Source organism: Vipera ursinii (assembly GCF_947247035.1).
Source record: "Vipera ursinii genome assembly, chromosome: 3".
Lineage (NCBI taxonomy): Eukaryota > Metazoa > Chordata > Lepidosauria > Squamata > Viperidae > Vipera > Vipera ursinii.
Window position 1 is genome coordinate 190,084,571 of NC_139516.1, and position 18,421 is coordinate 190,102,991.

General features: G+C 38.5%; 1 protein-coding gene across 1 annotated transcript in view; it reads right to left on the reverse strand.

The window, feature by feature from the left end:
• Positions 1-18,421, reverse strand: part of RGS22 (regulator of G protein signaling 22) — a gene marked incomplete at both ends in the record, with an annotated part of 92,338 nt that overhangs the window by 49,427 nt on the left and 24,490 nt on the right. Inside the window, 7 exons of the mRNA XM_083360333.1 lie at positions 1,463-1,564; positions 4,074-4,199; positions 5,940-6,045; positions 10,360-10,520; positions 12,293-12,473; positions 16,479-16,640; positions 17,308-17,965. Coding sequence (XP_083216459.1) covers positions 1,463-1,564; positions 4,074-4,199; positions 5,940-6,045; positions 10,360-10,520; positions 12,293-12,473; positions 16,479-16,640; positions 17,308-17,965 — 1,496 coding nt within the window. The remainder of the gene's footprint in view (positions 1-1,462; positions 1,565-4,073; positions 4,200-5,939; positions 6,046-10,359; positions 10,521-12,292; positions 12,474-16,478; positions 16,641-17,307; positions 17,966-18,421) is intronic.

Genomic DNA, 18,421 nt, shown 5'->3' on the forward strand with positions numbered 1-18,421 from the left:
TGGTGGGCCTACTTACAAATCCAATCGAGATTTAGGAAGGATAAAAATGAATGGGGGATATATACCTCTGAAACAGCATTGGACAAAATATTATTGGGACCGGACTCTAAACAAATAAGGAATTTTTATAAATTACTTTTGGGATATAAGCTGTTTGAAGAGCAAGTGAAAGACCCCATGTTGATCTGGGCTAACAATTTAGGACATAACATCGACCTAGATACTTGGCAAACAATTTGGGATAGGAATAATAGGATAACACTGGCCTCATCGTATAAAGAAAATTTATTTAAAATGTTTTACCGATGGCATCTTCCCCCAGCCCGCTTAGCAAAAATGTACACAACAGCATCTCCCAAATGTTGGAAGTGTTCTGAAGAGATAGGCACATACTTCCACACGTGGTGGTCTTGCAGTAAAACACAAAAATTTTGGAGAATGATTTGGATTTGGCTGAAAGAAATATTGAAACAAGATCTGGAGTTTAGTCCAGAACTTTTCTTGTTGGGAATCACGAAAGAGAAATATCCTAAAGATGTGCTATACTTAACGATCCATATTATCACAGCAGCTAGAATATCATTTGCGCAAAAATGGAAAAAGAATGAGATCCCAGGACAAAAAGAGGTTATTAGGAAAATTTGGGATTGCGCTGAAATGGACAAATTAACTTTGGAATTAAAGAATAAAGATCAATCAGACTATTATAGAATTTGGAACAAATTGTATCTTTGGATGGATAAAAAGAAAGGTCTCTATTAGGTTTTACAGACTAGCTCACTGTTTTAAATATTGTGGTATTTCACCGATTTGTAATCTAAGTGTATTTAAGTGTATTTTTGATGTACATATATACATGTATATATATATATATTTAAACATTGTAGACAAAAAGGTTTGTCAGCTCGCTGGTACTGTGTCCAATGTTTTTAAATAATAAATTTAATAAAAAAAAAAAAAAAAACACCCTAATCATCAGCTTAATCTCCTCCAAAACTAACTGCCCGAAAGTTTGCATTTGTGACAGAAATATATTTTCTTTTCTATTATGCATCCAAAAAGAAAAAAGAGCTAAAGTAGTTTTTTCCAAGCCTATGTAAACAAGATGCCCAAAAATGAATCTTCAGCTGATTGATACATAGCAATTCTTTCTTTTTAGCATCCCACAAATATTTCCAAATAGTTCCAAATCTTCTATAGAAGAAGAAAGAAAGAAAGAAAGAAAGAAAGAAAGAAAGAAAGAAAGAAAGAAAGATCCAAAACACTAGCTGCAAAGAAAACAGAATAATTGCATAGGAATTATAAATCTATGAAATGCTTGGAACTGGGAGATATTTCTGAACAAAAACCATGCCTGGTTGATGTTTAGATAAACTCAGTTACTTCCATTTATACATATTTTGTTAATTATGATCCCAAACTATTTTCCTTGGGGGTAGAGAGAGCCTTGTTTATGACTTACTTGTGCTTGCTTGCATAGTTTCAAAGGATGGAGCGTTTCTTGATAGAAAAGCTGATGATAATCCTGAAGGTCAAACCAAAAATATGTGCTGTTCTTCCATAGCTACAGAGGAGATGGGAGGAAAGATATTACTACCAAAGTTTTCATTGTTTAGCACAATCTTTCCCAATTTGGCAACTTTTACGTTTTATGGACTTCAACTCCCAGACTTCTCCACCCAGGGTTGTCTGGGGAATTCTGGGAGTTGGAGTCCACATATCTTATAGTTGCCAAGGTTAAGAAATATTAGGTTAGTGTCCTAAATTTCAAGAGTTCTTCTAGGCAAACAAACACAGTGATGATGAATACTTCCCACCCACCCACCCCGCCCCCATTAAATTTGGATAGAATCCTTGCCAATTATATTGTATTTATGGATGGGACTGCTATTTTAAGACAGTAAATCCTGTTTCAGAAACATTTCACAAATGCTGCTGGAAGGAAGACAAATTGCAGGGGAATGTTTGTTTCACCCCAGTGCATAGTATCATGTTGGCCTGATAAAACAAAAGATGCTCAAATGCTGAATACTTAGGACAGCATTATTAGAAGGTGGGGAAAATTACCGTACCTACTAGAAGGAGTGCAGAATCATAAGGGAACATTAGCAATTTATTCTCTTTTTTCTGTGTGTGAAAATGGGTCATTGATGTGGGCTTATACATAGTTTGAAGGGGTAGCTAGAAGCAAGCTTCATTGGAGATCTATTATCTGTTGAGCATACCCACAATCCCTGTCACTGTGTTCTGATCTCCAACCAGATTGGATAGAGTTAAACAAAGAAACACAAGTAAGTCTTGGGTGGGTTTTAAAGTAAATTCAGATGGCTGGGAGAAAAAGAGTTGGACATCTGGAAGAATCCCAAGGGACATTCAGTTCCTTGAGATTAATTATAAATCATATTTAATTTAGCACAGTTTGAGTAGTATTTTTGATACTGGCAGAATGACAACATGTATAAAGATACAATAACTGAAATACATTCTGTATATTTTATTGTACGCTTTGCATATAATTAGTAATTAAATTCTTAATGTAAATTGCAAAGTTTAAACATGTTGGGGTGGAATAAAGCAATGGTTCATAATGTGCATCTAAAATTTATGTTTTGACAGCATTTTTAGCAATTACTGATATTATTATCATGACCAACAGGATAATAATACATTTCTATGAAGTATTCCTCAACTACATTTTACTAAAGTTTGGTATTATTGCTCAGAGCTAAGTGTTTCCAGAGGGACAAAAAAAGCTTTATGAATTTTGTTAGTTCACTAGCTCCTCTTTTTAAAAAGAAAAAAAAATCAATTTTTAAAACTATTATTTTAAAATACTGAACCAACCAGCTGACATAACATGTAAATTTTGACCATAAAAATTGGACTATACTTTAATTTGATTTTAGTGAATCTACAGTAAATGGGAATAATTCATATAGTTTGAGCCTACTTAATTGCTTTAAAAGTATATAATTGCTTAATACTTAATTGCTTTAAAAGTATATAATTGCTTAATACTTAATTGCTTTAAAAGTATATAATTTAACATTTAAGACCTGCTGGACTCTTGTATACAATCATATGCATTATGTTTGTATACAAGAAATACATTCAGCTTTAATGAAACATGTTTCCAGGTAAGCATGCTCAGGGTTAAAACACTGCAGATCTTTTACCTGTAAATGTACCATAATTTTCAAAAGGTGTCCTTTGCAGATAAGCTTTTCTGACCCTTTCTAAATATTTTGTTGTAAATAAGGTCCAGTGAAATAAACGGGGTGAAATCCAGTGAAATTACACTTTCACGTAATTACGTTTAGAATTTAAATGCTATGCACTCTTCTCTAAAATATACAGCAACCCCCCACTGCAATTGCACAAGAAACCCTGCTATTTCTTGAAACATCTTCAATCTGAAGTCATAGGCATATATTTATATCAATTTATGTATCCTGCTTTTTCAGTGACACATTTTTCTTTCATTTTTAGTGAAAATGGAATAGGTATGTTCGCCCTAAAGACAGAATTTACTACTTTTCAAAAAGAAAATTGTTTCCATATTATTAATAACCTCCTTTATATGACTGTACAATAACCTGCTGTGAACAGCACCTTTTCTGAAATAGAGAATAGTTTTGTTTGGAAGAATTAAGTATGCTGACTGGAAGAAGGCTACAACAGATAATCCAGAGTCACATGTAGCTGAAATGATACTAAAACAATGCAACACAATACTTGTTCAAATGTTTAAATTCTTACAATGGAAAAACTTTGTGGAAATATTTCAGAACCTTCTTCTTAAGTGGGTATGATGAAAACCACTGTAGTAGACTAACTCCCATCAGCTTCAGCCAGCATATCTATTTATAATACTAGCATTCAGATGTAATTCACTTAAATGTGTGAAAATGTAGGTTTTGAAATCAATCTTCAATTTGAAGCTAAGTTGCTGATCTTTGGCCAGTCACTATTTTGACTTTTACAAGCCTTTTTTCCTCCTTAAAGCTGTGGAAAGACTCCAAATATTAATGAAAATCCAACCAAGAAATCCACCAATAAGAAATTTTTCTTACCCTATTGCCTGATTTCTCACAGAAGTCGGTGAAGACGTAGCCTGCTCTGTTCTCCAAGTAAAGAGATTGCAGCATTCTTTCCATTTTAGAAGTTCCTAGTTCGGAAAAATCTGGGCCGACTTTACCCTGAATAACAGAGACAACAATTCATCAAGATAATGCACTTTCATTGTGTCTTGGGTGAAACTGTCTTTGTAACTGCTGTTATTTTTATTTGAGAGAGAAAGCACAATCAATATCAAATTGCTGTTCTTACTACAAACTTCATAGGTTTCTTACTACAAACTTCATAGGTTTCTTCCCCCCCCCCATTTGTTATATACTATGGTCTTAAATTGGTCTGCCTGCCACTTCCTTTCCCCCTGTCTTCTTCCGACTAACAGATTTTCCCTTTTCGACGGGTACAAAAAGCCATGTGGGTGGTGATGGCAGTTTTTAAATTCTGTTGATGCTATGATTATATTTAGTTGATCTTTACTTCTTTGCAATAATTAATAACGAAGGGACCCTGGAAGGTTCTGTAATTTATCAGATTTGCTGTTTTGTTAAAAGGGACTTGTAGCAGCTGAGTCTCATTTAAAAATAAAAACAAAAACTAGCTGTAGGGTTCATTTTGTGTAGCTTTTTCCTTAACCTTTCTTGACATATGTCAAGTGGACATATCTTGATTATGGTTTTAGCTGCAACAGTTAAGTAACCATAGATAGTTAGATACATTTCTGATATCTGCTGGTTCTTAATAGACCTGCTAAATTTTAATCAAGTTCTGATCATAGATTTGTGTCTGGTGACAGACTCAATCCAGAATCATGGTGCTAAATTTTAGATACCAATATTCAATCTGAAGACAAAAAGAGGGAATTTTTCAGCTTTTGGAGACAAACATGGATGAACTGAGAGAAAGATTTGTCAGGAAAAGATTAATCCATCAGGAAAAGTAAGGATTAATGAATACTCATGACTATGCTCCATTGCAAGATCATTTCAGCATTGTTAGGCAATTTTTTATAAAAAATGCAATAAATTTTGCATTTAGCTATTACATTAGCTGCACACCAATAGGAGTCACTACATGTGTTTTATATACTTTTACTTCTTAATTGGGAGTTGCCCAGAATTTAGTATAAGGTGTGGTAGCTATATAAATGTTTAAAATCAATCAATCAATAACTAGTTTCATTCTGGTATTTTCAGGTATAGATGTCTTCCATACTACATGTTCTATATTTAATTCTTTAATGAGATTTGAACCTACAAGAAAAAAAAAAGTGCACCTGCATAGCTTCTATAAATTTTGCATTTGCTTTTATTTGTTGTTGTCCCAAATATATGAACATATTAGTTTTCATATGCCTTTTTGAAACAGTAAACTCTTGATGTTCACGGAATGGCCTTTTTCCAGAAGAATTGCTATGGTCAATTCTCTGTCACCGAAAGTAATTCTCACTTAAAAGGTAAAGGTAAAGGTTCCCCCGCACACGCTTGCTAGTCGTTTCCGACTCTAGGGGCCAGTACTCATCTCCGTCTCAAAGCCGAAGAGCCAGTGCTTGTCCGAGGACATCTCCGTGGTCATGTGGCCGGCATGACTAGATGCCAAAGGCGCACGGAACGCTGTTACCTTCCCACCGTAGTGGTCCCTATTTTTCTACTCGCATTTTTAAGTGCTTTTGAACTGCTAGGTTGGCAGAAGCTGGGACGAGTAACAGGTGCTCACTCTGCTACACGGCACTCAGGATTCGACCCGCCAAACTGCCGACCTTCTGATCGACAAGCTCAGCGTCCTAACCCACTGAGAAAAATTAAATCTTGCCTCTTCACAGAGAAGATATTTAATGCCACAGTTCTTGTTACTCAAATGGTACTTACAGGGATCGTTTCTGCATAGGTGTATTTTCGATCTAGTTGTGGTTTCAGGTAATCCATTCTATCACTAAATGTCATATGAGACACATTGCTGCATGCTGTTGCTGGCCTACACAATGAAAAACAAATAGGCACAAAAGGACCTTGAGGGTAATCAGAGAAATTAAATCATGGTTAGTGTTGTTGATTCTGCACCTAAATAATCAGTACCATCACTTTTAACTGCTTCAAGGTTATAAGAAAGTATATAGAAATTTAGTTCCTTTATGTTTTTCTTAAACCTTTTGTATGCATCATCTTTGTGGTGAGATACTATGTTTCATGAATAAAGAAACTATTCTACTGTATTTTTAATGGATAGAAACATCTGCATTTGCATGGATTTTTGCAAGTTCAGAGTAGTAAGAAATAATTATGTATATGTAATGTATAGTAGCTGGATTTATTCAATACTAGGAAGGTGTACTGAACTCATAATTCCATTATAATTTCCATGTTTTAAAATTTGAAAACAAAATTATATGCACAAAATGAACTGTGTGTGCTGAGAAGTGGGTTATTTTTGCAATTTGAAAACTTACAGTCAGATAGCTGTGTTTTGAATCCATTTTAAAGTCATTTGCATGCCAGTAAATCTTAATAAAAATACACATTCTGATGGCAGGGGACAGTTTGTTTATGTCAGGTCTGCAGAAAGATCACCTTCACTGATGATCTGCTGTGGGGCAGCAGATCCAGCATTTATCAAAATCTGACCAGGTAAACAAGATGAAGTTTTCTTTTGGGGAAAATGCATGGCTGGGTTTCATGTGCTTCAGCAGTCTTGATGCCAAGATAAGGGAGGGGGGATTGGCTGTAATCATAAAGGATTTTGTTCTTGAAATAGTGGGGTGTGAATGCTTATATGTCAGATTGAGCTGCAGAGACAAGCTTAGAATCCTTTCGGTGTAACAACAACCCTAATGTCTGGCAGGATCCTGCCACCCAGACTTCTAGAAGTAATTTTCAGGTTGGTGGTAGAGACCTTTTAGTATTGGGGAACTTCAGCCTCTGTGCCCTGGGGACTGGCTCTGGTAAAGCTCAGACGTTCCCATCACCCCATTACTATGGTCAGATAATGCCCTGACTCAATTGTGATTGATAGCCACCCATGATCTCCATGGCGTGAGGAAACCTATTTGGATCAGTCCAATTGGCTTCAAAAGGGTGTTTGGAGAATTATTCAACTTTCTGGTGAGCACTTACGTTCAGTGCCTGGTGAGCAAAGGACAACAGGAGGCAAACCAGGCACTGGACATTACTGCTTCCAAGTGGCCTCTTTCTGTTTAGTGCCTTTGAGTCCTCTGGGAATCAAGCACTATAAATGGCACTTGGAATGCTTGTGGAAGAAAAGGAGAAATGAACTTGACCAGACATGGGCACTTGCTCATGTCTGGGCCTACATCATGGCTGTGGGAGGGGATGTGTACCTCACTTCTCCTCCCTCTTTGCACTGGTGTGCTGTTGTCCAGTGGCTTTGTTTAAGGTGACCAATTCCCTACTGGGAAAGGGTCAATATAGAGCAGGGCTTTTCAACCAGTGGTACACCTACCACCTGTGGTACTTTGCCACATGGCAGGTGGTACGCAACTGCTAGCCAAGTGTAGTGGGGGAGGGGAATGAGCCGAAGCAACCCAAGCCTGAGGGATTGGCAGCTGCAGGACTGTCTGGCTCAGCAGAAGCCCCAGGAACTGGCAGGGCTCCAGCTGATTGGCTCCAGCTGATTGGTGCTTCCAGAAGCAGCTTGGAGCTGGAGGTGAAGTGAAGGAAAGGGGGGGGGAGGAGAGGAGAAGCTATAAAAGGAGGTAGTTTGGGCAGGAAAGGGGGAAAAAGACAACAGGGAAAGGTTTAATCCCTTTAAACAAATGTAATTAGTTTTACCCCCTTTAACTGAGTCTGTCTATGGCTTTTAGAAAGTTTTCTTTCAAGGTAAATGGGTTTAATTTAAGGCTAAAGCTTTTTGCGATTGCCAGAGCCTTTCAGTCTCCGATTGCAACATTGTGACACGTGACACACCTGAGGCAGCTTAAAGAAAAAAAAAACCCTGAGTTTGCACTTGATTCCTGTGTCTTTAAGGGTGCAGGGAAGGGATTGGGTGGGGGTGTGTGCATTCTTACTACACTGTGGAAAGAGTTCAGAAGGGAGAGAGGAAGAAGCTAGCTCAGGGGTCTACAAACTTAGCAACTTTAAGTCCTATGGACTTCAACTCCCAGAATCTTCAACCAGTCATGATGGCTAAGGAATTCTGGGAGTTGAAGTCCACAAGTCTTAAAAGTGCCAAGTTTGAAGATCCTTGAGCTAGCTGGTAGTGGTGCATATTAATAAACATGGATAAATTCATCATATATTTTTCAGTGCAAAGGGAAAGCGATTCAGCAAAGGAACAGCCACCAAAGAAAGTAAGACTGATACTTTTTTCCCTTTTTTAATACAGTTTGTAATATTTTATTAGATTATAGAATAAAATACAAAAATACAAAAGCAAATAGTAGGACACAGTGGGGAGGAAAAGGGGGGGAAAGTGAGGAGGAGAAGGGAAAAAGAACAGACTTCCTCTGTTGCAGTAGAAGGAAGCATTAACATTGAACGTCAACTTTTTACTTTTCCATAATATTATAAACTAGCCATTTCTATAACAACAAATGAATCTAATCAGTAAAACCCAAAATCCATCCCCCTCTTTTTTTAAGTCATCACATTTTTGACACCTTGCTAAGCACTGGTTGTACTCAAATATTGGCATGTCCTAAAAATGGTACAATCTGTGAAAAGGTTGAAAAGCCCTGATATAGGCTTTTCACACAACTATCACCAAACCCACAGTATTTTGCCAATACTGTGATTCACCAAAGTGTTGACACCACTTCAGCCCAATCTTTGGTAATGATTAAAGAACTACCGTATTTTGCCATACAGGTAGTCCTCCATTTACCACCTTAATGGAATCTGTCAGTCATAGTCATATCTCATGACAGTCATAAAGCAGGTCACCATGTGACCAGTCCGATTTTACAGTCTTTTCTTGCAGCAGTGAATAAGTTAGCACTGTGAAGCAAATTTAGTGAGATCATTAAGCAAACCCATTGCTATGGAGCGTTTTTGCTGAAAACCAGAAGTAAATGCCAGTTTTCAGCAAAACTGTCTTAAATTGCAATCACATGACCACAGGACTCTGCAAGAAACCATAGATGCAGGCTGGATGCTGAGCAGTCATGGGTCTTGGGTAGGGGGGCTGGCTGTTGGAACTTTGGAACCAGATCATAAGTACGTCTGTGGGGAAGTCTATTGTAACTACAAACAATCGCAAAGCTACTAATTATATGTAGAGGACTACTTGTACAATCTAGGACTTCTTTTGGCCTGAAAACTGTGAGGATTTGGGTGCTAGGTGTTCTCCACTACTTGTTCTTTGCACATTCTGGCTCTTGTGAGGAGCAGGTAGACAGGTAATTGCTAGGATCTAGGAGGCTGTGAATGCCTTTCTGTGGAAGAGGATGTACTACAGTCTTCTGAAGAGGCCATTTCTGGATACAACTGATTTAGATTACTATAATTTGATCTCCAACCTCTCCTTTGTGAAGAAGGTTGTTGAGACAATGGTGATAGACCATAGGTGTCAAACCTGATCGCATCATGTGACATATCGTGACATATCGCAACATTTTTTTCCCTTTGTGAAGCCAGAGTGGGCATGGCCTGTGCATGACGCATCCAGCCCATGAGCCGCCAGTTTGACATCCCTGTGATAGTCTATTGCAGCACCCTGAAAGAAGCAGATTCTTTCATCTCTTACCAGTAAGGGTTCAGGCCTTGATATGGGACAGAGATAGCACTGGTTCCATTCAACTTTTGGCAGTGGGCAGAGTTAGCCTGCAATACTGCTTTCTGACCCCTCCACTACCACAGTTCCCAACAACCTCTCCCACATCCCATGACCTTGTTAAGTATGCTGCTCCATCAAAATCACTGTTTGGTGTGGCTAAGGATGAAGTATGCCTGTCAAACTGCTTCGTTTTGAATCCCTGAAGTGGGGTAAATGTCAACCGGATGTTTTGAGAAGATAAGAAAAAGCCTGGGCACAGATAGGGAAGTGAAACTTCATATGTAATACTAATTGGATAATGTGATTTATGACATGTAAATAAGGGCGGGAATTCTGTATGATATGATGTGTTAAGGGGAGGAGATTTCAGATTCTGGCATCCCTCCATGAGTGCCGATGTTTTGTTTCATTATTAAGACTTTTTAGATAAACAATGCCCGAATTTTGTTTGAACTGTCTCATTAATCAGAACCATGACATTCCTATTCATAGAAAAGTGCCCATCTTCTCTTAGCATGTTACATGATACATTATACATGAGTATTATACATGAGTTCTTACCTTTTCCTAATATTTTCCAAGCTTATTAAGTCATAAGGATCTTTCTGAGCAGCAGTTTGACACTGAGGTAGAACTGCAGATAACAGCCTGGTAGATCTTTGGGGACTGATATCCGTCACCGCTCCTTTTGAAAAAGTCGGGGTTAATCCAGTTTCTCCTCTCTAATTAAAGTGATGAAAAGGAGTGAAAGCATCTGAGAAATAATTCTTGCTTCTCCATGTCTATTTTCATTTGATATCTTTTGCATCATATAGACCAGCGTTTCCCAACCTTAGGAACTTGAAGATGCGTGGACTTCAACTCCCAGAATTCCCCAGCCAGCTATGCTGGCTGGGGAATTCTGGGAGTTGAAGTCCACGCATCTTCAAGTTCCTAAGGTTGGGAAACGCTGATATAGACACTTCATTTTGATAATTATACACATATTATTTAAAAAGTAATTTTAGTGTATACCAAAATAAAAAAAAACTTCTTTTTCCAGTTCAGATGAACGTATACTTTAAAAAATGTAGGGATGGACATGAAGCCCATGTTCAAGAACAATCTAAGCCATGAAGTTTCAAGGAGTACCATTGGAATCAATTACTGTAACTTTGGTTATTCTACAGATTAATTGTTCTGGGAACAAAACTACAGGAGAGTGTGCAATATAGGTCACCTTGAATTCAAGGTGTAACAACAAAGGTATGCAAACCTGCATAGCTATAGTCAAGACAGAGATGTGGCTTTTTCATTTGCAGAAGTAATGTGTCTTGAAATCCCAACTATAAGAATGATGAAATTACAGACAAGGTGTTCTCTCTCTCTCTCTCTCTCTCTCTCTCTCTCTCTCTCTCTCTCTCTCTCTCTCTCTCTCTCTCTCTCTCTCTCTCTCTCTCTCTCCCTCCCTCCCTCCCTCCCTCCCTCCTTTAAGATTTATGTCAAGTCCTTTAGATGCATTTTGTTGCTCTCTTAATAGACTGCAGGATGCAAAAGAAAAAAGCCCACCTTTATACAGGTAGTCCTCGACTTAGGACCACAATTGAGCCCAAAATTTATGTTGCTAAGTGAAACATTTGTTAAGTGAGTTCTGCCCCATTCTATGATCTTTCTTGCCACAGCTGTTAAGTGAATCATTGCAGTCATTGAGATAGTAATATGGTTGTTAAGGGAAACTGACTTCCCCATTGACTTTGCTTATCAGAAAGACGCAAAAACTGATCACATGATCCCAGATTACTGCAACCGTCATAAATATGAACCAGTTGCCAAGTGTCTGAATTCTGATCACAAGACTGTAAGTTGAGGACTACCTGTATTAGGCACACATATCTAAACTGTAAAAGTCAAAAGTATCACACAATATGGTGGTAGACATATAGAATTAATGACACCTAGTGGTCACCCATATTTTTGCAATCTAGATATGGTACAGGTAGTCTTCCAAAGTTCTGATGTCTATCTCCTCCCCCACAGACACATGACTTCATTTTGGGCACTGAGTAATTGGCCTGCGTTTATAGCAGTTTGCAAAATCCCCCAGTCACGTGATCAGGGTTTATGACATTTTCTTCCAGAAACCAAGGACTACTTCCAGTTTCTGGCAAAAAAAAAATAAATCCATAGAGAACAATGGCTTTGCTTAACGACTCTGGTGTTCTGCTAACAACCACAATAAAGGTTGTAAAATCGAGCAGGGTCATATGGTGACCCACTTAATGACTGCTATCATTTACGATTAAAATAGTGGTGTCAGTTACGGCCATAGGTCGAGGGACTGTATTCCAAGACTACGTTACGTAGCTTATATACATTATATACCGTAAGTTTATTATGACTCTACTCTTATTTGCAAGCCCAGCCTTTCAATCCTACAGTCTTTCCTTCAGTCCTTCTTACATTGGCAAGACAGACACTCTTTTCTTTTGCCAATGTATAATGTAACAAGCAATACCTGATAACATGGAGATGTTATTTTTGGCATGCAAGATTTTGGCCTCAGGGGCAGCAGGGACACCATCTGTGGGAAAGGATCCACATCAGTTCGTGGTTTCTGTTGCCGAGCATGCCAGATTTTCAGCTTGGTAACAGTGGCCTGAATGGCAGCTTTATGCGTGACACAAAATCGGGGACCCCTGAAAAAAAGAAAGACTGGTTATGGCTAGATATTATATTTGGGGGCTTAAAGAAAGCAAAAAATGATCGTCAAAAGACTGAACAACATAAACTGTAACTTAATGAAATAAAACTGTTGCCCTTTTCCTTGTGAAGCTACTGTTTTGTCCATTCCTAACAATATGAACTGTTTTAATTATTATGACCTCTTTCAAAGATTCTCACAGATTGTTTTCCGAGATAAATTTCAGTTAGCATGAAGTTAACAGACATCAACAGTTTGCCTGCATATCAGGAAATGGTTAAGAAATAAAACATGCTAAATAAAGAGGAGGAAAAATAGGGCAACAGAACTAATAGAATTATTATATGAAAAATTAAAGCACACAGAAACTTTTCCAAAAAAAACCCCACAAACTTCTAAAACTCACAAAATAAAATATATCAGACTTTAGAATTCGCCTAAAATTATTTTTTAGAACAGCCTTAATAGAAACCAGCAAAGCCTGGAACTCTTTGACTTCAGACAAGAAAAAATATCCCTGTTGGAGTCAAAACCATTTAAAGCAGGGGCATTCTAGTTAACAATTGTTAGTAGAAATGGCTCAAGCATATAGATGGTGCTAGATATAGTGGATCAACATTTTTCCATCCATCCAAAAAGAAAAAGAATTTCAAGTAACTTGATCAAATAATTTGGAGTTGCTTTTGTTTATGATATCCCTATTTTTGGCATTTCATATTTGGGTTTTTTTTTCATTTTAGTTTCACCTTTCATATATGGGACATAGAAGATTGAAAATATTTTTGTGAAATGTATCTGTTTGTTTGTTTGTTTGACTTTTATCCTTTATTACTTTACCGTACCAACATTCCTCTTTTCTTAGAGATTTAAGATTACATTTTTGAACTGTAAGAACTCAGACCTTCAATCTATCAAGCAAAACCCACTGTCATCATTTTTATACACTATCGTTTGAATAACATCATGAAAATAAAGGAATTATGGACAGAGAAATTTTCTGCCAGTGGGAACAATTATTTAGTGGAACGGCTTGCCTCTAGAAATTGTGGGTGCTCCAATACTGGAAGTTTTTAAGAAGAGATTGGACATCCCAAAGGTGCTTTTCCAAAAGGCAACTGGACTTTCTTGGTTATTTCTTTGAAAATATTTCGCTTCTCATCCAAGAAGCTTCTTCAGTTGAACAGGGGTTGAGCAGGGGGTAGGGCTACCAGAGCCTCCAAGATCCCTTCCAGTTCTGTTATTCTGTTATTCTAGTATACTGTTCTGTTATTCAGATCCCTAGATCATAAGAGGATAGCCTTCGGTCTGTGACTCCAACCCTCTAGAGCAGGGCTTTTCAACCAGTGGTACGGGTACCACCTGTGGTACATTGGCACCTGGTAGGTGGTACACGACCATCCAAGAAAAGTGGTAGCAGGGGAGGGGAATGAGTTGAACTGGTGGCAGTACCACATAAGCCTGAGCGAGAGACAGCTGGAGCTGCAGGGCTGTCAGGGCTCAGCAAAAGCTCCAGGATCAGCACTTCTTCAGGGCTGTCAGGGCTCAGCAGAAGAGCCAGGATCACTGCCAAGCTACAGCTGGAGCTCAGCGCTGATACCGGCGCTTCTGCTGAGCCCAGAAGTGCCGATCAGCTGGAATGTTGCAGCATCTCCAGGGTCTTGTGATTTACATTCAGATGCTTGGCAACTGATGCATATTTATGATGGTCACAGTGTCCCAGGGTCATGTGAAATGACCAAAACCTGCTGTAACCACCCAACAGATGGGGGGGGAAATAAAAACCAAATACCCACCCCACCCCCACTGCCAATCCTCAACACAAATGCTCACAATGAAAACCTCGGACAGAAGGAAGAGCACTGCCGGGCAGTCAGGCAGGTATCTTGCTCGGCTGTGGCTTGGGGGGCACTTTTTTCAGTGCCATTGTAACTTTGAACAGTCACTAAGCGAACTGTTGTAAGTCGAGGACTACCTGTTCTTCATCACTTTTTTCCTTTTTTGGGGGGGTCAAGTTTTTGACACCTTGCTAGGTGACTGGTGGTACTTGGATGTTGCCATATCCTAAAAGTGGTACAATGGGTGAAAAGGTTGAAAAGCCCTGCTCTAGAGCCACAGACAAAGATGCAACTTTTGAAACTCTTTTTTTCTTGTGGTGGCGGAAGCATTTTGAGGTTGTAAGTAAAATAGTGGAACAAATGGTTTAAACTTTGAAAAGGTTTCAGGCATCAATTTTACTCGTTAAAGTTCCACCACTAAAATGTACAAAATTTTCAGTCCATCTTAATCTGGGACATCATTTTGTCACCAGCAGCTTCATTGGACACAAAAAACAAGTGTAATTCCTGGGCTGAAAAAGTTAGCTCTCTTTTCTCTTAATACGTAATAGTTCAATAAAAAATGTTGATTTCTAACTGCTAGGCAAAGAAAATACTCCAGTCTTCCCCAAATGAGCTGCTAGAATCCCTGGTCTGCATTAATTCAGATATAAATTTATTCTTCTATATGGAGATCATCCCCGTTTATGGCTTTTGAACAGCAAAACTGCAAATGAACCTTATTTGTGGCTTTATTTTACAACTAGCTCTAATTAATTAATTATAGAATTCAAGCCTGAAGCCTGCCCTCACTAGGCTGAGCATTCTATATATCAGAAGTAATATCTTGCAAGAAACTTGAAAAATGATGGGAAGCCAATGTCAACATCTCAAAAGAAATACACAAATACACTTGGGCAAGTCATCCTGTTCCCAGCTGATTAGCTGCATTTGCATTAGCTGAATGAATAAATGACATTGCTAGAATGAAATAAGTGCATTATGAGATCCAAACATGCAATTTATGCAGATGATTCAATTACATGATCTACAGAGTCCTTGGTGGTCTCTGAGCTTGGTTGTTTTCTTGCAGATATTTCATTATTTTATTAGATAACATCATCAATACAGATGATGTAACCCACTTGGGTCATGAAATGTCTGCAAAAAAACAACGAAGCTCAGAGACCACCAAGGACCCCACAGTTCAACTCTGAGCTATAAATATTTTTTTTCTAATGATATACGATCTACTTCCATAAGGAAAGCCAGAGTTCAATACTGCGATGAACAGGTCATCACATTCAGGCAAATCTCTTTTAATCGTGATGATTTTTATGTGATCATATACACATTGTCTTTGGGAATGTTTAATTGGTTTTGCCTGAATCATTATTTTTTGACTGTATCAACTGCTATCATGAATAGATTCTTTATCTCATCATAAATTATTATCCTGTTCTGCTCAGATTAAGTGGTCCATTTAGGAAATCAGAACAAATGGTTTGCAGAGTATAATTTCAACACCTATTCTATCCTATCACAACAGCTACAGAGTTCAGAAAAGCAATCAAATTCAGTGGCGTAGCATGGGGGGTGCAGGGGGGGCCGGCCGCACCAGGCGCAACATCTGGGGGGGGCGCGCTCGCACTGAGCTGCTCAGGGAGCCCCAAGGGCTGCACAGAGTTGGCTTGGCTCCGCTCTTGAGCTGCTCTTTCTTGCAAAGCGAAATGAGTCCGGCAGGTGAGATGGGCGGCCACATAAACTGAATAAAATAAATAGAAGCGGCCAACTCTCCGCCCAGGCTCAGGCCAACCGCAAGCGCCCCGCAGGCGCCCTGGCAGGTTTGGCCGAGTGAAAATGGACCCGCTGGCCGGCCGGCCTAGCTTCGTGCGCATGCGTGGCTTTATTTAGCAGGGCTCACGTGCGAGCTTGAATGCAGCGGCTCTTGCAGGTCGGAGCCCCGCCCAGCCGCCCTCAAGAGGGACCCGGAAGCATCCCGCATGCGCGCGACTCTTCTTGGAAAGTCTACGCCGCTGCGGGGCGCGTCTTTTCAGCAGTGCCGTGACGTCACCGCCCGCCCGCCCCTCTATTTCCGCTTCCGGTTGCCTTGCCCTGGGTGCTGACAACCCACGCTACGCCACTGATCAAATTTAATTAAATGTACTAATATTTCATCCTTTTACCAGTAAAGAAGCAAAGGTTTCACTACTTCAGACTGAATGCACTTTAAATTATACACGTTCCATTGATCACCATCCACCAGGTTGAGCTTGAAAAGAACTTCAAAGGTCAGGTAATAATCTCCATTGCTTGCCAGGTATAATTTTTTCATCCGGTCAAGCTGTCTTGAATAAAGGAAAATATTAACATAATATATGCACAGATAAAAACTGGGTAATATTTCAGAAAAAGACATCCAACTGTAAAGCTGTTTTACATTTTAAATGGAATTCCATAGAATAGAAGATGGGATGGCTTTTTTCACAAAATAAAGGCCAGGATTTAGAACAGTTAGTCACAATAGTCTTCCCATCCTGATGCTTTCCAAAAAGCTGAGTTGGAATTTTCATCAATTACTTATATCCAGCACGAAAAGTAGGTCCAATACATTTCAAGCTCAGTAGTTTGGGGAATGCTACCTTACTCCTTAGTTACTAAAATATCAAATAAGATGTCTTCTGGGAGAAATCTTGTATGCTTTATAACCAGCTTTATACTTAAGAATATGCTTCATATTTATCCTGCTTTTTCTGCTTCTAGGTAGTCTTTGACTTACAATCATAACTGGGTCTAGAAATTCCATTGCTAAGCAAGGCATTAAAGTGAGCCATGCTTAATTTTAGTAGTTTTTTTTGCTACAAATATGGAAAACAAATTTGTTGTGGTTATGGGAAATGAATTGGTCAGAAGGAAGATCTGACAAATAACCATAAATCAAAATGAAAATAGCAACTAAGCTCATTCTGTATCTTCATCTCCAAAGGTTCATTTTATATTAAAATCTGGAAATACCTTTTCTGCCTTTTAAAAGTCTTCAGGACCTTCAGTCGTTCAATATCTATCCAAAGCCACCAGTATTTTTCTCCCAAAGTTCCTCTGATGAATTTTTTAAATCTTTCAAATTCATGTCTGTTACCAATGTCATACGTCTTGTGGCTAGCACACCAAGCAGCTCTGGTTTCAGTATTACTCTTTTCTGATTTTTCAGAAATTTCACTCTTCACATCCGTTCCATCAACTGTTCCATCAACCATTCCATCGACAAAAGAAGACTTTTCAAAGACTGGCTCTATGGACCTTTCACTGCTTGCTAACTCATATATAAACACTCTAGTTATTTTACCGAAATTGATGTCAAAAGGACTGTCTTTAGGTGGCTCACCAGTGACTACTGTAACAGAGTTTTTTAGTATATATTGAACATAGGCAAAAGAAAACTCATCCAAAGTGTGAAAAGATGCCAATTCTTGATAATGGGTGAAGTCTTCACTCTTTCCCTCCTGAGGAGTAAGATCCCAGTCTTGTCCTAAGTATGCTCTTAATAATGTGCGTGAAGGAGTATCGGGAAGTGACAAAGAATAACCCTCATCTCTGCGCCTTCTGGCTTCTATCTTCTGAAGAAGTGGGACATCAGTTAAGCTGGGCTTCTTCTTAACTCTGGATTCAAATCCTGCATGAAAACCACAAATCAGTCCTCCGAAGACCACCAACATACTAACATAAACGTGAATTCAAGTGTATAAAAATTGTCATATTTCAGGGTCCAGAAATGGCTTCTTTCCTCAGACATTTCTATAAATCAGAACCTAACTATGAGTAGCTGAATTAATATTATTTTACAATAAGAGCAAAGAACTGTACCAAGTCATCATAATTTGTTTCCTATCATATAAGTCTGAATTTATTTTTCAGCCTGAATGCGAAAGAAAAGAATGTCTAGAGGTATGCAAAATAAATAAATAAACAAAGTGGGGCAGGAGCAATATTTTCTTTTGAACTCAGAAGAAACCATTATATTCCAGAGTTTTGGCCAAACAGTTTCAGGCCAGGCAATTCAGCAGAGTCAACACCTAGTCAACTTTTATTGATATAATATTTAGACAAAATAAAGTCTAGATGGGTTCAG